The 18,616-nt window shown below is 46.1% G+C and overlaps 1 protein-coding gene across 1 annotated transcript in view; it reads right to left on the reverse strand.

Moving 5' to 3' along the window:
- The window catches only part of lama4 (laminin, alpha 4), a 60,627-nt gene that overhangs the window by 27,513 nt on the left and 14,498 nt on the right, over positions 1 to 18,616 (reverse strand). The window contains exons 5-13 of the mRNA XM_038296503.1: positions 17,861 to 18,075; positions 16,699 to 16,799; positions 8,656 to 8,836; positions 8,306 to 8,386; positions 8,072 to 8,223; positions 7,330 to 7,440; positions 5,438 to 5,549; positions 2,860 to 3,024; positions 2,176 to 2,369 (exon numbers count right to left, since the gene is read on the reverse strand). Coding sequence (XP_038152431.1) covers positions 2,176 to 2,369; positions 2,860 to 3,024; positions 5,438 to 5,549; positions 7,330 to 7,440; positions 8,072 to 8,223; positions 8,306 to 8,386; positions 8,656 to 8,836; positions 16,699 to 16,799; positions 17,861 to 18,075 — 1,312 coding nt within the window. The remainder of the gene's footprint in view (positions 1 to 2,175; positions 2,370 to 2,859; positions 3,025 to 5,437; positions 5,550 to 7,329; positions 7,441 to 8,071; positions 8,224 to 8,305; positions 8,387 to 8,655; positions 8,837 to 16,698; positions 16,800 to 17,860; positions 18,076 to 18,616) is intronic.

Consider the following 18,616-nt stretch of genomic DNA (forward strand, 5'->3'; position numbering starts at 1 on the left):
GCTAACTGTGTAGGGGCAGCGATAGCCATGCTAACTATGTAGGGGCAGTGATAGCCATGCTAACTGTGTAGGTGCAGTGATAGGCATGCTAACTATGTAGGAGCAGTGATAGCCATGCTAACTGTGTAGGTGCAGTGATAGGCATGCTAACTGTGTAGGGGCAGCGATAGCCATGCTAACTATGTAGGGGCAGTGATAGCCATGCTAACTATGTAGAGGCAGTGATAGCCATGCTAACTATGTAGGGGCAATGATAGACATGTTAACTATGTAGGGGCAGTGATAGCCATGCTAACTATGTAGGGGCAGTGATAGCCATGCTAACTATGTAGGTGCAGTGATAGGCATGCTAACTGTGTAGGAGCAGTGATAGCCATGCTAACTGTGTAGGTGCAGTGATAGGCATGCTAACTGTGTAGGGGCAGTGATAGCCAAGCTAACTATTTAGGGACAGCAATAGCCATGCTAACTATGTAGGGACAGTGATAGCCATGCTAACTACGTAGGTGCAGTGATAGCCATGCTAACTATGTAGGGGCAGTGATAGCCAAGCTAACTATGTAGGGACAGCAATAGCCATGCTAACTATGTAGGGGCAGTGATAGCCATGCTAACTGTGTAGGGGCAGTGATAGCCATGCTAACTGTGTAGGGGCAATGATAGACATGCTAACTATGTAGGGACAGCAATAGCCATGCTAACTGTGTAGGGGCAGTGATAGCCATGCTAACTATATAGGGGCAGTGATAGCCATGCTAACTGTGTAGGGGCAGTGATAGCCATGCTAACTATGTAGGGGCAGTGATAGCCATGCTAACTATGTAGGGACAGCAATAGCCATGCTAACTGTGTAGGGGCAGTGATAGCCATGCTAACTATGTAGGGGCAGCGATAGCTATGCTAACTATGTAGGGACAGCGATAGCCATGCTAACTATGAAGGGGCAGTGATAGCCATGCTAACTATATAGGGGCAGTGATAGCCATGCTAACTGTGTAGGGGCAGTGATAGCCATGCTAACTATGTAGGGGCAGTGATAGCCATGCTAACTATGTAGGGACAGCAATAGCCATGCTAACTATGTAGGTGCAGTGATAGCCAAACTAACTATGTAGGGACAGCAATAGCCATGCTATCTATGTAGGGGCAATGATAGGCATGCTAACTATGTAGGAGCAGTGATAGCCATGCTAACTGTGTAGGAGCAATGATAGACATGCTAACTATGTAGGGACAGCTATAGCCATGCTAACTGTGTAGGGGCAGTGATAGCCATGCTAACTATATAGGAGCAGTGATAGCCATGCTAACTATGTAGGGGCAGTGATAGCCATGCTAACTATGTAGGGGCAGTGATAGCCAAGCTAACTATGTAGGGACAGCAATAGCCATGCTAACTATGTAGGGGCAGTGATATCCATGCTAACTGTGTAGGGGCAGTGATAGCCATGCTAACTGTGTAGGGTCAGTGATAGCCATGCTAACTGTGTAGGGGCAGCGATAGCCATGCTAACTATGTAGGGACAGCAATAGCCATGCTAACTATGAAGGGGCAGTGATAGCCATGCTAACTATATAGGGGCAGTGATAGCCATGCTAACTATATAGGGGCAGTGATAGCCATGCTAACTATGTAGGGACAGCAATAGCCATGCTAACTCCTGGGCTGGTTCTAAGTGGTCAGCTTTAGTTTGGGTTTATCAGAAACCTTTGAAGACACACCATTTCAGGCAGCTAGCATTCATGACGATGGACTCCTATTTGTCTTGATTTAGCTTTTATTTGGAACAAGGAAAAGGAAGGTATCCTGTTAGTGGCTTAGATGGTTCCCAAACATTGACTTTTACTGTCTTCATTTGCATTTTCCCCTCATGAAGAAAGAATGTGCCTGTGATTCAGCTGGCTTCTCTGTGGGAATCTCAAGCTTTGCTCATATGGAGATGACATCATGAGAGCAAACTTGTGCATTGCAGACCAACTCCCACATATGGTTTAATGTTTCTGTTCTCACCACTTAAGATGAACTGATAACAGAGGGCTCAAACATGTGCAACAAAATGGAAAGTCAAGATAGGGGTCATGGCTTTATGTTAGGACCTATCTTAACTACAGCGTTACAACCACCGGTGCAAACATCAAAAACCAGAACAGATGTGTTGCTGCAAGATAAACCACCTCCTTCCTTTCGAACTTGAGCAGGCTGGCTTTGTTCTTGTCCTCTGCTTCCTGCACAGTTCCAGCTGCATCAAGGAGAAATTTCTCAGCCTCCGAGAGTCGGCTGGAGAAACGGGACAGGATCTCTCTGATTGAAGGCAGGCGGTTCTCTGTGATCATCAGCTTCTTCTCCATTTGGCGAATACGCGCCAGCACTGCATAAATAACAATCAAATGTTCATTCACTACAGCTAGTTTTCATGGGACAATATTGATTCATTAGCTGTGGTAGTTAAAGTTACCCAAACTAAGCACTCAGTGAAATACTTACTTGGAAAAAACCCACATTTGTTTGGTACAACATAACGATTTTCTCAATCGTTGCACGCCGCTGCAGCTCACACTGTAATATATCATTCAAGGGCTCATCTAATTGGTCAAATGCCAAAATAAGATGTACAGCCATGTAGCAGGAACTGGATATAGATCTTGTGTTTCTAGACCTCACTGAGGGACGGGAGGACTCCATTTGTAAGGAGTATGCAAGTGATCAAAAGAGCTAACTTGCCCTATAAAGGTTTAATGAAATGAAATGGTGAATCGAACCAACTACAGCTCCCCCCAGTGAACACTTTGAAGAGGCAAATCTTTGTACATGGACAAAATTTCACCTTTCGTTTGCATTGAATAGGATTTATTCCTCACATTCATGGGCCTTTGTTGCTTCATTCCTGGCAATGGGCTCCTGTGTGGACAAGTCCAGCTGTCTGATCCACGATATCATCTCTTGGGCCATCTCTGTGCTACGTCTGACCTCCTCTGGATCCATATCCTGCTGGATATTGTACAGTTCCCAGTCATGGATCATATCTGTGGACACACACACAGAAACACACAAAAGTCTATTAGGGTTTCACCTCCTAGGGGGCTCAAAATGGTGCTTTGATTTATTTTTTTAACAGTTATTCCAAAAATGCAGATTTTAAAGCAACACTGAGTAACTTTTGGCCACTAAGGACTCTAGCCTATTGACATTCCCCTAATTTTAGGAAAATCTCGCCTATTTTGCATACCCAAGTGGAAAGACATATAACTAACTGTATGCACACATTACATGTGTCATACCTTATTTGACAGCTAATACAATCTAGATTCTCAATATATGTTAGGAATCCAGTTTTTTGTGAGATGTGTTTTTGTGCTTTCTCCCTCCACCACCAGGTGGCGCCCGGTTCTCGTTGGCCCTTCCCCTCACCTGCGGTTGGTTGCCTCATTATCTGAGGACTCTTAAGCTGCTGACTGCCACTACCTCAACGCCAGAGTGTTTGGCAGTTTTAGGTACTGTAGCCAAGCTGTGTTTGCTGATTCAAACTGAGTTTTTTGTCTCCCTGAGTCCTAACCTTATTGTTTTTTTGTCTTTGCCTTTTCGGCAGGAAGTCCTCCTGCAAACCGGGTGTTTTGGCCTTCTCCTCCTGGAACGATCGTTTGAGCTTCACACTGAGCAGTAGATGCAAACTGGATGTTTGGACCTTTCTACCCCCGAAAGGATTGTTTAAGCCTCACACTGAGCAGGGGATAAATCTCCACACGTACCGTTCAAGTACTTTAGGAAATCTAAATGGCAGTCAGCTCCACCGCTCGTCAAGGAACCAACCAAACCTGAGTAAACCCTGTCCGCCCTCCAACGAATCAACCAAATTCTGGAATAACCCACACTGACTGGATTCTGGGAAGGACACCTTTTCTGGAAACGTGAGTCCTGTTTCAGTTTTTGTGTTTGCAAGTCGATGCTCAATTCTCCCACTGAGCCTGGACTAAACTCTGAACTTCCCTTCTCACTTCCAGTTCCAGTTCACCAGCGTTCAGAGTAACACTGAATCCAGCTCATCGTTTTTTCAATAAAATCTGTAAAAACTTTCACTGGTTATCTGAGTGGTTTCCTGCTTGGGGGTCAGATCCCTGAAAAAGATCATGACAATATATACACGTGAAATTGGGTGAGTAAAACACAGACCAAGCTGCTTTAGTTAAAGCATGACTCAAAGTTGATTTTTTTTATACTCCAAAATAATAGGTATTTTTTGAACAGCAGTTATAAAGACATGCCTACTTGTTGTGGCTGCTTTGTCATGCTACATTTTGACATGCTGCTATATCTGTGTTAATTGTGCTTTGGTGCTTGTTATGTCCATAAAATGAAATGGGTGGTTGAATTGTGAAGAAATTAAGCTTTCCAACAATGTCTAACATTTCTATATTGGTAAACATTTTAAAAGTGTAATTTTTATGCGTTCTGAGTTATTAATTGTAAACACTTTAAAACGGGTCGCGGGCGACCTGGTGGGTTTTGAGAGGCTAGACCTGTAACTCAGGCTCGGACTGCGAATGATTTTCGGCCCTGGCCTTTTTCCATCTGCAGCGACCCACCTATGGACCCCCCCCTCCCCCCAAAAAAGAAAATATTTGCACATTCAATCACGTGTAGATTAACCCATCTATCTTCAAGCATCACATGCGAGTGCCACTCACCACATCAGCAGGCTTGCAAGATGTCAATGACTCACGTTTTCCCGCTGAAAAAATGTTCTAATCATTTTTATCCATCCATTCAGAAACTACTGATTCATTAAACTACGGTCTAAAATGAGAACTCACTTGGCCTTGGTCTTATAAAGTTAATAGACATTCTAGCACCTTAAAACATTCTCACTGAAAACCTTTTCTTCTGCTGTTGCTCCTCTATTAACTGACCCTCTGAATAAAAGAAAATCCACAGAGAATTTTTTAATTTTACAATGCTGGATGCCTGTAGACAGGAATTTAATACATTAACTAAAAATCTCGATTTATTCTTTATATTTAGCTGAATAAATTATTATTTTGTATGTTTCTACACATTCACAAGGGGTGAGAGCTTCAACACTGGAAAAAAATCAAAATCTTGTTAGGTCCTTTCTTCTTAAAATAAATACATTTGTTCTTAGATTGAGGAGGTAAAAGAGACGTTTGCCAATGGAACAAGACAATTTATATTTAAAATAAGAAAACACAATTGCATTGCATGGTTGTTTGTCCTGTTTGTCTCTGTGTTGCCCTGTGATGGACAGGAGACCTGTCCAGGGTGGACCCCGCCTCTCACCCATAGACAGCTGGAGATAGGCACCAGCACCCCTCATGACCCCAGCATGAATGGATGGAAAAACTTCCTTTTATGTTTTCTCATCCACAAAAATCATCAGAAAGAGTCAGAGAAAAAGCAGCCGGTTCCATCCGCTGCTGTTACCTTCGATACGCTGGCTGAGGTCTGTGAGATTATTGCTGAGCTGCTCAGCCAAGGTCAACGTCTCCATGGACTCTGTGTCCAGCTGATTCCCTAATCTCTTCACCAGGTTTCCCTAAAGACAAAGAGAAATCCACAGCAGGTTCTGTAAATGCCTATTAGTATAAATCATGTCTTAAACACATTTGTCCTTTTGCTGCTTGCAAAACTGTATGGAGATTTTTTGAATATCCACGGTGGTAGGACTTTATAACCTACCAAAAATGAGCCAAGGCTGCACTTGCTGGATACATTTCTGTATATATGTTTATTCAGAATCTACAGTATGTTCATATAAAATCTACATCCAATGTACAATGGTGTTTTTTTTTTTTTTTTTTTTTTTTTTAGGAACCTAAAAAAAAACAAAAAACAAAACAAAAAAAACAAAAACAAAACAAGCCCACCCCACCCACTCTGTCAATTCATTTGAATCAATCTGACTGGATGATCTGTTTAACTTTAAAGTGACTTGAGATGACGTGTTGTGAATTGGCGCTATAGAAATAAACTGAATTGAATAACACAATTAAAGCAAATAATTATATCACATCTTGAACACCTTTTCAAGGACACTGTACAAGATGATTTAAATCAAAGAGGTGCAGGAAACAATAGAAACAATAACATTGAACCATGTGAAGTTCACAAATGTTTGTTTGTGGGTAGGGAACTGAGTTATATTAGATTGGAGGTGAATGAGCCATGAATTAAGTCAGCGGGACCAGGGGGGGATTTAGGAAATTTGGGACCCTAGGCAAAGACAGGCAGGGGGCCCTCTGAATTGAGAAGACAGCACATAAAACAGCCCCATTCTACAGATAGAGAAATGTTAATAGAATAGACATCCATTATCTGTTCTAGGTTGTGTCCCTCTCTTCTTGTCCCTTTTCTTCTCGTTTTCCTCTCTATGTTTTGTACTCAGCTGACTTTTCCTGCTGTCTCTAAAGGAATGAAAGATTTTTCCCAAGCACTAAGCTCACTTAGCTGATTGCTCCTTCCTGTGTTTCCAAAAAGGCCAAAGTAAATAACCCAGTCCTTCTTTTCACGGTAGACTAGCCATGATCTGCTTATCTGTTCTCCATTTTTCATTTGGATGAAATAATAGCTGCATGAATCATGACAGCAGACAAGCTAGAGGAGAGCAGGAGGCGGGGTTACCAATCTACTTGCTCTGGAGAGCAGAGCTCGCTGCTCTTAGATGTTGTCACAAAACGCCATATTAGCGAAACATAGTTAATGTGCACAAATAAGTAATAGCTGCATTAATCATACATGTAAAAGGAGTTTTATGGGGCCCCCAGAAACTTGGGGCCCTAGGCAACTGCCTAGTTTTGTCTAATGGTAAATCCGCTCCTGAGCGGGAAAAAGGTGGATAAAAAACACTGAATAATGTGATTTATCTGGGACTGGAATGAGAGGGTGCTGTAGAGGATGGCTCCCTGAATTTTTATCCAAAAGGAGGGGGAGGAGCTGGCATTGATACCATCTGAGCAAAGTTCTGGTTTATTTGAGCTGAGTTTTGGGAGGTTTGTTGCCAACCAGGAGTTGATCACAGAGGAGCAGGAGGAGAGATGGGAGGAGGCTCATGTGCAAATGTGATTACAGGACAGGAAGAACGGAGTGTCATCCAGGCAGCAGTGGAACAGGATAATATAGTGACAGACCGAACTGAGAGGAAAAAGATGAATATTAAAAGGAAGAAGCTCCAGGATGGAGCCCTGGGGGACACCGGAAATAGGTTGGAAACCAAAGGTTTTTATTTGGATGAACTGAGTGCGACTAAAATTACATGAAGCAAACCAGCAGAGGGGGATATCTGTTCTCTGGGGGATATTTATTAGGTCTTCACTGACCTGGTCTCTGAGGTCTTTCATGTCCAAAAGCACGTTGTCTGCAGCCTCATCCAGCTCTTCAGTCCGTCGTCTTATCACAGATGACTTGTTTCTCCAGACATGAAAGTGCCTCTGAAAGAAGAACAGCCAAGCTTCTTTATTCTAACACATTCCAGAGAGTCAAAAACAGGGAAAAGTCAATGCAGAGCAAAGAACGCTTGGAAGGAATATTGAAACATAATCTCTCTGAATGCCATGATGTTTGCTGTACTCTGGGGGATTATTCCCGGAAACAGCATTAAAATCCTTCTACATCCTTCATTAGACTTTATCAAATCACTGATTGCTGTCAGATGCCAACTAAATAAATCAAACTGGGATTATTTGAGTGTAAATCTAGCTCTTCTGTTAAGACCTCAGAGGTTTCTGAGAATTAGAGAACAATCGGCGTCATGAAGACCAAGGAAGACAATAAATCAGGGAGCAGAACTTTATTATGTGCTCACCTTAAACTGGTCAGGTGCACTGAGATCTGGCTTTTCTTAGGTTATAAATAAACACTAAGATTATAACAGGTAAACATTTGTAAAGCCAGAATAGATGCATCAAAAATGTTGCTTTAAACATTCCTCCAATGCTCAGTTCTTTAGATGAACACTACTTTGGCACTGAAACTTATGTTGTCATTGTTGAGAACTGAATATATATACATGAAGCATGCTAAATTATTCATTTAAACACCATGTTTCTGTATTTTACGAACCTGGAGTTGATGAGCGGTATAGTTGTAGTATTTGATCCTGTCGTTAGCCGCAGCACCAGTGGAGATGTTCAGCACTCCGACCTTCAGCTGATCCAGGGTCTTATTAGACAACCTTAAATCTCCAATCAGCTGCCAGATGCAATCATCACAACCTGAATGCAGAGGGAGCATTTAAGCAGATGTCTGTTCATGTCTATTCTTGTGTAATTTGTTGTGTTGCTCTACTCCACTCACTGTTGTTGCAGAGATTGACTGCAGCCTCTGCCAGGCATTCTCCTGTATGCATGTTACAGTGGCCGCTCTCACAGTCACACTCTGCAGAAGGAGAAAAATTCACCTACTTAGGATCTGCTGAACTGATTGTTTTAACAGCTGCACTATGTCTACACATTTGAGCTGCTAAGGGATTTCATCTCCAGGCGAAGGGTCACGGCTCTCAGCTCAAGCTCTTCTGACACCATCAGCACTGCTGCAGTCGTAGGTGTGGGAATGGACGTTTCAGGCCTTTTTCTCTGGAAATGTGTTTTTCTAATTTGAAGAGAGAGGGAAACATTTGCCATGGAGAACATATACATCTGACTTACTCTGGCAGCCGGAGGAGCTGTAATCCCAGTACCCTGGGAGGCAGCGCTCACAGTAACGACCTGCAGCCCCCGGGCGGCAAGAACAGCTGTGAGTAAGCGGATGGCAGGTTGGGCGAAGGGACGCTGGCCCACATTCACACCTCCTGCAGCCCTGACAGCTGGAGAATCCAAAGTAACCCTCCTGGATTAAAAAACAACAACAAACAAACAATGTTATACAAGTTCATGGGGGTTTAACTTCACACCTTTTCTTCTTTCAAGTACTGGTTGTGCAACAAGGGAATGTTACAGCTCACTGTGTTAAAAGCAACCACATATATTTCTGGCATTCATAACACAACTTCAACTACTTCCACCTAGAGTGTTAGCCTTCTGCAAAGAGTTGTTATACACATTTATTCCCAACTAAGTTTTTTTATTATGATCTCTCAGATAGAGAAAAAAAGTCCAGAAGTTTTTTAGATTGCATCCAGCAGTAGAATATGTCGTAACACTCTAAAACGGAGGTCTTCAACAGGGGATCCGCGACCCCTAGAGGGTCCACAGAGATACTGCATGGGGGTCGTGAAAGTTTTGGTTGTTTAGGCTTTTTTTATATATTGTAGCGGCTGGACGAAGAGGTGCATTATGGGGCACTGTTTTGGGTTGTTTGCTTGTTTATTTCTTTGTTATTTTGTTTGAATGTTGCTCATGTTGTTTATTGTTCATATTTGCCTCAGTTCATGCTGTTTTGGGGGTGTGTGTTGAGGGCATGTGAGTTTCACCCTGAGTGATAAGGCTGTTGGGTTTACTGAAGTGTTGTGCTGCACCCCTAGCGGAGTTGTTGAAGAATAAATAAACACTGTTGAAATCAGTCAACTAAGCCTGATTATTTGTAACACTCACCGGCGTTACATTGGTGTCAGAAGTGGGATGATGGATCCAGCCAACATCCACGGAGGAGCACAGCAGCTCATCAAATCAGCGCAACACAGATCTGCGTGGATAGCGGAGCAGTGGAGAACCCCGAGTCGCCCAGATGGTTCCAGCGGCCTGCGAATGCCTCATCGTGAAACAGCAAAAATGGCTGAAGATGGTGGCGAACAGAGCTCCAAGTCCAATTCACAGCCTACTGCCACGAAGACTGCTGTGAAGCTGCCCAAGTATGATGGCACGAACCAGCTGGAGCTTTACCTGAGGCAGGTTCGAATTGCGGCGGCGCACAACGGCTGGAGTGATCCGGAAACCGCCACACACCTGGCTCTCGCTCTGGAGGGTGAAGCCCAACAAGTCCTACTCGACCTGGCGCCAGAGGAGGAAAATGATGTGTGCGCACTCATCACGGCGCTGGAGCGGCGATTCGGGCGGCGTACAGCTGAGACAGCGGAAAGAGAAAAGTTAGTCAGCCGCCGCCGCCGGGAAGGAGAAAGCCTCGGGGCCTTCGCTGCTGACATCCAGCTACATGCTCGTCGAGGATACCCGAGTTTTCCTGTGGGGGCGCAGGAAGAATTAGCACTCCACGCGTTCCTGCAAGGGCTCAACCCGGAGCAACTCCGCCAGCACGTCCGCCTCGCAATGCCGCAATACCTGGAGGAGGCACTCAGGGAAGCAGAGCGTGCAGAGACCATCCTCTCGGCGTCATGGGTGGAACCTCAACCTCTCGTTCAGCTGGTTAACCGGGAGGAGCAGGAGGAGATACGCCAAATCCAGTATCCAGCCTCACAACAACATCCTGTGGTGAGACGTCCACGTCGCTCTGACTGCTGCTACAGGTGTGGAGAACCGGGACACCTTGCACGTGACTGCCCCGCCCCCACACCAAAAGCCCGGCCCCGCCGGCAGGAGGGAAACGACGATGGGATGGCCAGCGGAGGGGGCCGTCATCCCAGCCTGTAATACCCCTCCAAGGTCGCTGCACGCTGGTAGGACGTTTTGGCTGTACAAAGGGACTTTATATGCACTGCCAGCTTGACCATAATCACTGTCTAGCACTACTGGACACAGGGGCTACTATTTCTCTGGTGCGGCCGGGAACGCTTCCGGACACGACGGGGACATTGACAACTGTGTGGACACCCACAACCACACAGCTGATGACTGTGACTGGAGAAAAGGCAGGACTAATGGCCAAGAAGCTGCTGAGGGTCCGGGCTGGTAATCAGGAGGTGGTCCATGAGTTCTGGCTTGCCGACATTAAGGAACCGTGCATCATCGGCCTGGACCTTATGCAACGCTGGGAAGCCTGCATCGACGCGTCACGGGCGACAGTTACACTAGGAGGCGAGACCTTGATGTTGCAGCGCGGGAGGGAGCGACAGGAGGAGCTTGGGCGGACCTATACCACCAGCCACACTGCCCCAGAACATCATGCTGAACCAGAGGGCCCGTCCATCTCCAACCAAAGCAGTTCAACAGAGACTGAGACAGCGGTGCAGGACCTGTTACAACGCAGCTGTACCGGTCTGAACGCTGAGCAACAGGGTGAGTTAATAGCCCTCCTTAGTGACTTTAAAGACATTTTTGCAGCCAAAAATGAGGACTGTACGCAGACCGGACTAGTCCAGCACCAGATCGACACTGGCTCAGCTCCACCCATCCGCCTCCGCCCCCACCGGCTGGCTTTTGCCAAAAGGCAATCAGCAATGGACATGATTAACCAGATGGCCGCCGCAGGAGTTATCGAGCCGTCTGACAGTCCATGGGCAGCGCCAGCCGTGTTGGTCAAGAAGAAAAGCGGAGAGTGGCGCTTTTGTGTGGACTATCGACGCCTGAACAGTGTTACTAAGAAGGACTCTTATCCCCTCCCCCGTATTGATGATGCTTTAGACTGGATTACGGGATCTCAGTGGTTCAGCTCTCTCGATCTGCGGAGCGGCTATCGGCAGGTGGAACTGGCCCCCGACGCAAAGCCCAAGACTGCCTTCACCATTGGCCAAGGGCTTTGGCAGTTTCGGGTGATGCCATTTGGACTTTGTAATGCCCCAGCCACATTTGAGCGTTTAATGGAGAGAGTCCTAGCTGATGTTCCCCGGAGCCGCTGCATCGTTTATTTGGATGACCTGCTGGTGCATGCAGATGGGTTTAAAAGGGCCCTAGCCAACCTCAAGGAGGTGTTTGGTGCCATCCGCCAAGCCGGACTGAGGCTGAACCCGGCCAAATGCCGTCTCATGGCTAGAGAAACCGAGTTCCTGGGGCATGTGGTCAGCGCCAAAGGAGTGGCCACCAACCCAGCCAAGGTGGCTGCTGTCAAGGACTGGCCAACTCCCAGTAACGTAAGTGAGCTGCGGAGTTTCCTGGGGCTGGCCTCATATTATCGGCGTTTCATCAGGGGCTTTGCAACCATTGCTAGCCCGCTCCACCGCTTGACAGATAAGGGCCACAAGTTTTGCTGGGACGAGAGTTGCTCTGCTGCATTTGATCAACTCCGAACGGCCCTGACCGAAGCTCCAGTCCTGGCCTATCCGGATCCACACCGACCCTTTATTGTGGACACCGATGCCAGCAACACTGGGGTAGGTGCAGTGCTGGCGCAGCGAGGAGAGGATGGGGAGTGCGCGGTAGCCTACTTCAGCCGTGCCCTCAGCCCTGCTGAGCGAAACTATTGTGTCACACGAAGGGAGTTGCTGGCTGTTGTTTTGGCTGTGCAACACTTCCGCCCATATCTCCAAGGCAGCCGCTTTACCCTGCGCACAGACCATGCTTCCCTTACCTGGCTGTTAAGTTTCAAGCAGCCGGAGGGCCAGGTGGCGCGGTGGTTGGAGACTTTACAGAGTTATGACTTTGACCTCCAACACCGAGCTGGGCATCACCATGGCAACGCTGATGCGCTCTCCCGACGACCCTGCAAGACGTGCAGCTACTGTGACCGCCAGGAGGAACGAGACCAACTGCCAGCTGTGGCGGCTGCTTCTGCTGTGGAGGGCCTGGAGTCGCAGTCCCCGATGGATCTACAGCAGCTTCAAGAGGCCGACAGGACGCTGGCTTATGTAAAAAGCTGGTTGGTAGCGAGCAGACAACCGGAGTGGCCAGAAGTGTCAGCTCACAGCCCAGAGCTGAAATCGTACTACTCCCAACGGAACAACATTGAGCTTCATGACGGTCTGCTGTACAGGCGGTGGCAGGCTCCAGACCGAGGATCCAACATCCTTCAGCTGCTGATTCCCCAAGCGCTCCGCTCTCAAGTCCTCCAACTGAGTCACGGTTCGGCAGCCTCGGGCCATTACGGGATTACGAAGACCCTTCGCCGGCTCAGGGCGCGGTTCTATTGGCCTGGTTGTCGCACCGATGTGGAGTTATACGTCCACTGCTGTGACAATTGTACCGCCCGGAAGGGTCCAACCCAACGCTCCCGAGCACCGCTGCAGCAGTACCTGGTGGGAGCCCCAATGGAACGGGTGGGAGTGGACATCCTCGGGCCGTTTCCAGTGACTGAGTCCGGTAATCGCTACATCCTCGTGGCCATGGATTATTTCACAAAGTGGCCTGAGGCGTACGCGGTGCCGGACCAAAGCGCAGCAACCACTGCGGAGAAGCTGGTGGAACAGATGTTCACCCGATTTGGAGTTCCTGCAGAGCTCCACAGTGACCAGGGTCGAAACTTCGAGTCACAGGTGTTTGGTGAAGTGTGCCGGCGGCTGGGGGTGCACAAAACTAGGACGACGCCACTGCATCCTCAGAGTGATGGACTGGTAGAGCGGTTTAACCGTACCCTGGCCACGCAACTGGCAATTCTAACAAGCACTCACCAACGAGACTGGGACCGTCACCTACCCTTGGTCCTTTGGTCCTACCGCACTGCAGTTCAGGAGTCCAGTCAGTGCACACCTGCTGCCCTCATGTTTGGGCGAGAGCTCCGTACACCAGTAGATTTGGTGTTTGGGGCCCCACCAGAACCCGAGATTGTAGGTGGACCAGAGATGGACTACTACCGCCGGCTGAGGGACCGCCTTCAGGAGGTCCACGAGTTCACTCGACAGGCGCAGGCTGGCGCCGGTGTAAAACAAAAGAGGGCCTACGACACACGCTGCACGGGACAGGTGTTTAAGCATGGAGACAGAGTGTGGGTGTATTGCCCTATTCGAAAGAAGGGTGTTTGTCCCAAGCTGAGCAGCCACTGGCAGGGACCTGCAGAGGTGGTGGGTGGGCTGTCTGATGTGGTGTACCGGGTGCGTCTGCCTGGACGCCGGCGAGCGGTGGTACTGCATCGTGACCGGCTGGCACCGTACCACCCCCTTGCCCCACCGACTGTTCAGAGAGACACTGATCCTGTTTCTGAGGAGCCAACACAGCACCAGACCGTCGCAGAGGACAGTGGGCGGCCGGCGCGGTTGCGCCGACTTCCTGTTCGTTTCAATGATTTTGTTATGACTGATGGGGTCGCCGGGGACGTCTGACCCCTTAGGAGGGGGCTATGTAGCGGCTGGACGAAGAGGTGCATTATGGGGCACTGTTTTGGGTTGTTTGCTTGTTTATTTCTTTGTTATTTTGTTTGAATGTTGCTCATGTTGTTTATTGTTCATATTTGCCTCAGTTCATGCTGTTTTGGGGGTGTGTGTTGAGGGCATGTGAGTTTCACCCTGAGTGATAAGGCTGTTGGGTTTACTGAAGTGTTGTGCTGCACCCCTAGCGGAGTTGTTGAAGAATAAATAAACACTGTTGAAATCAGTCAACTAAGCCTGATTATTTGTAACACTCACCGGCGTTACAATATATTTCCCCCTGCAATTTTTCACTACCCTCGGGTTAACTGATCGGAGCTTGGATCAGTTAACCGCACCAAGCTCGGTTTCTTACGACCGTTTACACACCACACTAGCACAGTTTCTCACCTCCTAGTGGCGATCTACGGTACTACTGCTCTCTAGAGGTAAACAAGAAAATCAGCAAAGTGCTACTGTAACATTCAGGAAGTTCGCAGAGAGTCAGGCGAAGAAGGCAGCCTTTGGTGAATTTAATTTACTGAGTCGGCTTTTTGGAAGTTGATACGACAAACGATGTAATCGGGGTTTACAGACGCAGGAAACAACAACAGGAGTTGAGGTTGTTATCTGAAAACTGAGCCAGAACTGAAACACGCCGAGCCCCACTTTTGAACTAGTACTAATTTAGTGCGGTTCAGTTGTGTCTGGCACGGTCTGCTTCAGTTTTGCGGGCCATTTAAGGCTGATTTATACTCAGAAACCAGGTCGTCTGTGTGTGTGTCATAGTGAAGGCAGATACGCCCCCGCCCCTGCCGCAGACACTCTGGTGCACCTCTCCAAAATTGTAGGTGACCACAGACAGTGCCACAGACAGGAGGCCTCTGATTGGTCAAATCTACATCTGCTCGATACTATCCATATTTTCTGTTTGGTACCTTAATGGCTTGTTTTGTTTGTATGACCGCCATTGTGGAAAATGACTGGTGAAGATGGACCAGCTAGAAGAGCGAGATGCATGAGACCGCTGGGACCCTTTTTCTCCTCTTGTCCCTCCATTATTGCACAAACTTGCCCCCACTACCTCACCGCCTCGGCTGTATCTAGACCACATATGTCAAACTCAAGGCCCGCGGGCCAGATGTGGCCCGCCTTGTCATTTTATGTGGCCCGCTAGAACTCCCACAGCCGTCATTTTGACGGTTCTGAGATTTTAAAGGGAACAATTTAATTTATGTTGCTCATGTTGCTCCTGTTTCTATATTTCCTTCATTTTCACGTAGTTTTTTAAAATAAAATTAAAACATAAAAAATAAATATGGTTAATTCTACCTCGATCGCTCACAACCTTCATTTTGACGGCTCTATTAGTTGCATTGTAAATTCTTCCCGCGGTTGATTGATGTTCGGTACCGTTACCAAGCAACCAACATTCTACCTAGAACTTTTTAGCTAATATGGAAAAAGTAGTCTACTATAACCACACACAGGTCAGGGTGGATGTTTTGGATCAGATGATTAGAAAGGATTCTGTAAAAGCTCCGACGCGAAGGTGACCTGTGGCTGTAATATATAATCTTGTGGAAATATCAGCTATATACGCAGAGATTTTATCCTTGAACTGGTAAAAAAGTTCCAGACAATCCGCAAGTTTCCAGCCCCCGCAGTAGAGCAGCCTTGGCGAGGCACAGAAAACAGCCGCAGGAGCTTCAGCAAAAAAACGCCCATATTACGTTTGCCATAAATGTGAAAAGATGGTCTGCGGGAAATGTTTGGGGGTAATCGTTCAATTTATGTAAATAAAATTGAATGATTCTGTTGTTGTAATTATTTAATTATTTAATGTTTGCAGGTCTTATGTGTGTATGCATCAAACCATCAGTTGGATGCAAAGCTGTGTATGGCCTTTTTTTTGTAAAATGCTACATGTGTCATACATGTTTTTTGCAGCTCAGTTTTATGTTATATCTCTTTATTCACTTGGACAGTTTGATCCTTCATTAATGAAGTTATGTGGGTTTTCATAAGCTGACTAAATTTAAAAGGATTTATGTTAGAGCAACAAGCAAGCATATGTTTTCTATGCAACTGTAATTGTCACTTGAATAAGCTATAATAAATAATGAGTTATTTAACATTAAGGAGTAGTTACATTTATTTTACATTACATTAAATTACATTTAGTTACATTTATAAGTTACAACTGGCCCTTCAAGGACAGCCATTACCCTGATGTGGCCCTCAGTGAAAATAAGTTTGACACCCCTGATCTAGACCCACAGCTAGTTCCTGATTGCCCCTCTTGCGTTGTGGCGTGGAATAACATAGCGCAGACCACGCTTCAATATTGGGCATAAAGCAAAAATATCTGCGACAAGCTCACTGCGACACTGCTGGTGGAGGATAACCAGACCTTTATACTCAACAGTTATCTCAGTTACCGTGCTCGGACCGATCAGCACGGTTTAAAAATGGTAGTGGAAATGGGGCTATACTGAAGGCAGGAAGGACTATGTTAGGATATCTAGATAATGTTAAGAAGAAAAATCCACTCCTACTCAGTCCTTGTACCATCAATATATCGATGGTTTGTTCCTCTGTACTGATGAGGTACCATTCGTTTGTACAGTACGCAGGTCCTTCTCACCTCACATTGGTCACAGAAGCGTCCTTTGACTCCTGGCTTGCAGTGACACACCCCTGTCCTGTCGTCACATGAGGAGGTGCCGCATTTGTTGCACTTGCACTCTGGGAAAGACAAAGACACATACAGAGATGAGATGAAGAAGGCAGAGAGGGTCAGTTCTAGAGTTAGCCTTGACATTTTTCTTTCCAAAGATCAGCTTTTGGGAAAACTCTTTGTGGTACATATGACAGTGCACACAGCTCAGATTGGCTTCATAAAACACATTATTGTAAAGTAATCACTACTTGACAGTCATGTCACACCCCTACATGGGGGTCTTCTGCCACTAAAGAATGATGGACTGCTGTCTCAGCAGAAGAAGAAGCTGGCATTAACACACAAACACACTTCCAATCACCTCTTAACTAAGGATTTTAAGTTGTAGGGAAACGGCCGTTCCAACCATGGCAATTCTGAATTCTCCCGAGTGGTGCAAGACTTTACATGAGGGAATAAAGTGAATGTGATTGGTTGTTTATCAAGGGGGAGTGGTTGTTGTGGCGGAAGGTTTGCAAGCAAGTTTGATTTTGGCTGGTTTCTCGGAAGCATCTTGCTAACCAGTTAGCAACTTAGTGCTAGTAGGTTCCCAATGGGAAATTCCATTGGGACCAAGTAGCATTAAATTGGTGACTTAGAAACGACACTGTCAAAGAACACTATGGACAGCGGAAACATGCAAGAGGAGGAGAGTTTAGTGTCAGAGATCGTGGATGAGTCTCCTCCGTCATCCATTTTTTATTTAGAGGAGGAAAGCGGGACGAAGATGTTGTGGAAGAGGACGCCAGGGCAGCAGAAGCTTGGTTTGGTGTAGAAGGCTTCCAGCCGTACATGTTTGAGCCCTTGCCTCGCAACGCTGCCAGTTCTGTTAGCTCTACGCCTGCTGAAGACACAGACGTCCATCCCGGTGAACACTGGGACGCAACTCCATAGGAAAGGAAATGACTCTTATTTCGTATTTTAACCTTTGCGTACATTAGCTGCGACATATGAATCAAGAAAATTTTCCAAATTTTTGGGACTGTATGGTCTGATAAAGAGTACATTTATATACATGTTTAAGCCAGAATGATTTGACATTTAAATATGACTTCCCTATGACTTTAAGCTACAGGTTAAGCCCTACCTTTGCAGTTCTTGGCGCTGATGGCGTCGCCGTAGAAACCAGGGGCGCACCTCTCACAGTTGTCACCGGCTGTGTTTCCCCAGCAGTGCTGACAGCGTCCCGTCATGTTGTGGCACTCGTTAAAGATCAGGTTAGGGTCAGTGTTGCCGTTACAGTCACACCTCTTACAGGATGAACCAATAAGCATTGGGTTTCCATAGTAACCTGGAGCACACCTTTATGGGAAAGCAAAGATAGCACAGGTTACACAGAAAAAATGTGATATAAGTATATCAGCATTTCTTGAAATAGGGATAAGTTCTCTTGATTTGAGCAGGTAAAAATAACTACAAATTTCTTAAATTAAGGGTATTTACCCTTAATTTGAGTAGGTAAGTTAGATAGTTTGCCAATTGAATGAGCATTTTTAATCTTAATATAAGATAATAAGATAAAATGCACTTGAAATGACACAATGCAATTGTCTTTTGTTATTTTAAGTGTAAATTGTCTTGTTCTATTGGCAAAACGTGTCTTTTACCTCCTCAATCCAAGAACAAACACACTTATTTAAGAAAAAATGACTTATCTAGATTTAGATTTTTTCCAGTGTAAAATGACTAACATTTAAAGTATGAAATATTATCTTATTTCAAGTGCATAATATCTAATCACCGTGTTTTATTGGTAAAAAAAATATCAATTTCCCTGGAATATCTTCTTTACAGCCTGCTCAGCGACATTTAAGAAGTATTTTTCTACCATTTTCAGATCAGT

Source organism: Cyprinodon tularosa, unplaced genomic scaffold (genome assembly GCF_016077235.1).
Source record: "Cyprinodon tularosa strain WSP-4 unplaced genomic scaffold, ASM1607723v1 ctg370, whole genome shotgun sequence".
Taxonomy (NCBI): domain Eukaryota; kingdom Metazoa; phylum Chordata; class Actinopteri; order Cyprinodontiformes; family Cyprinodontidae; genus Cyprinodon; species Cyprinodon tularosa.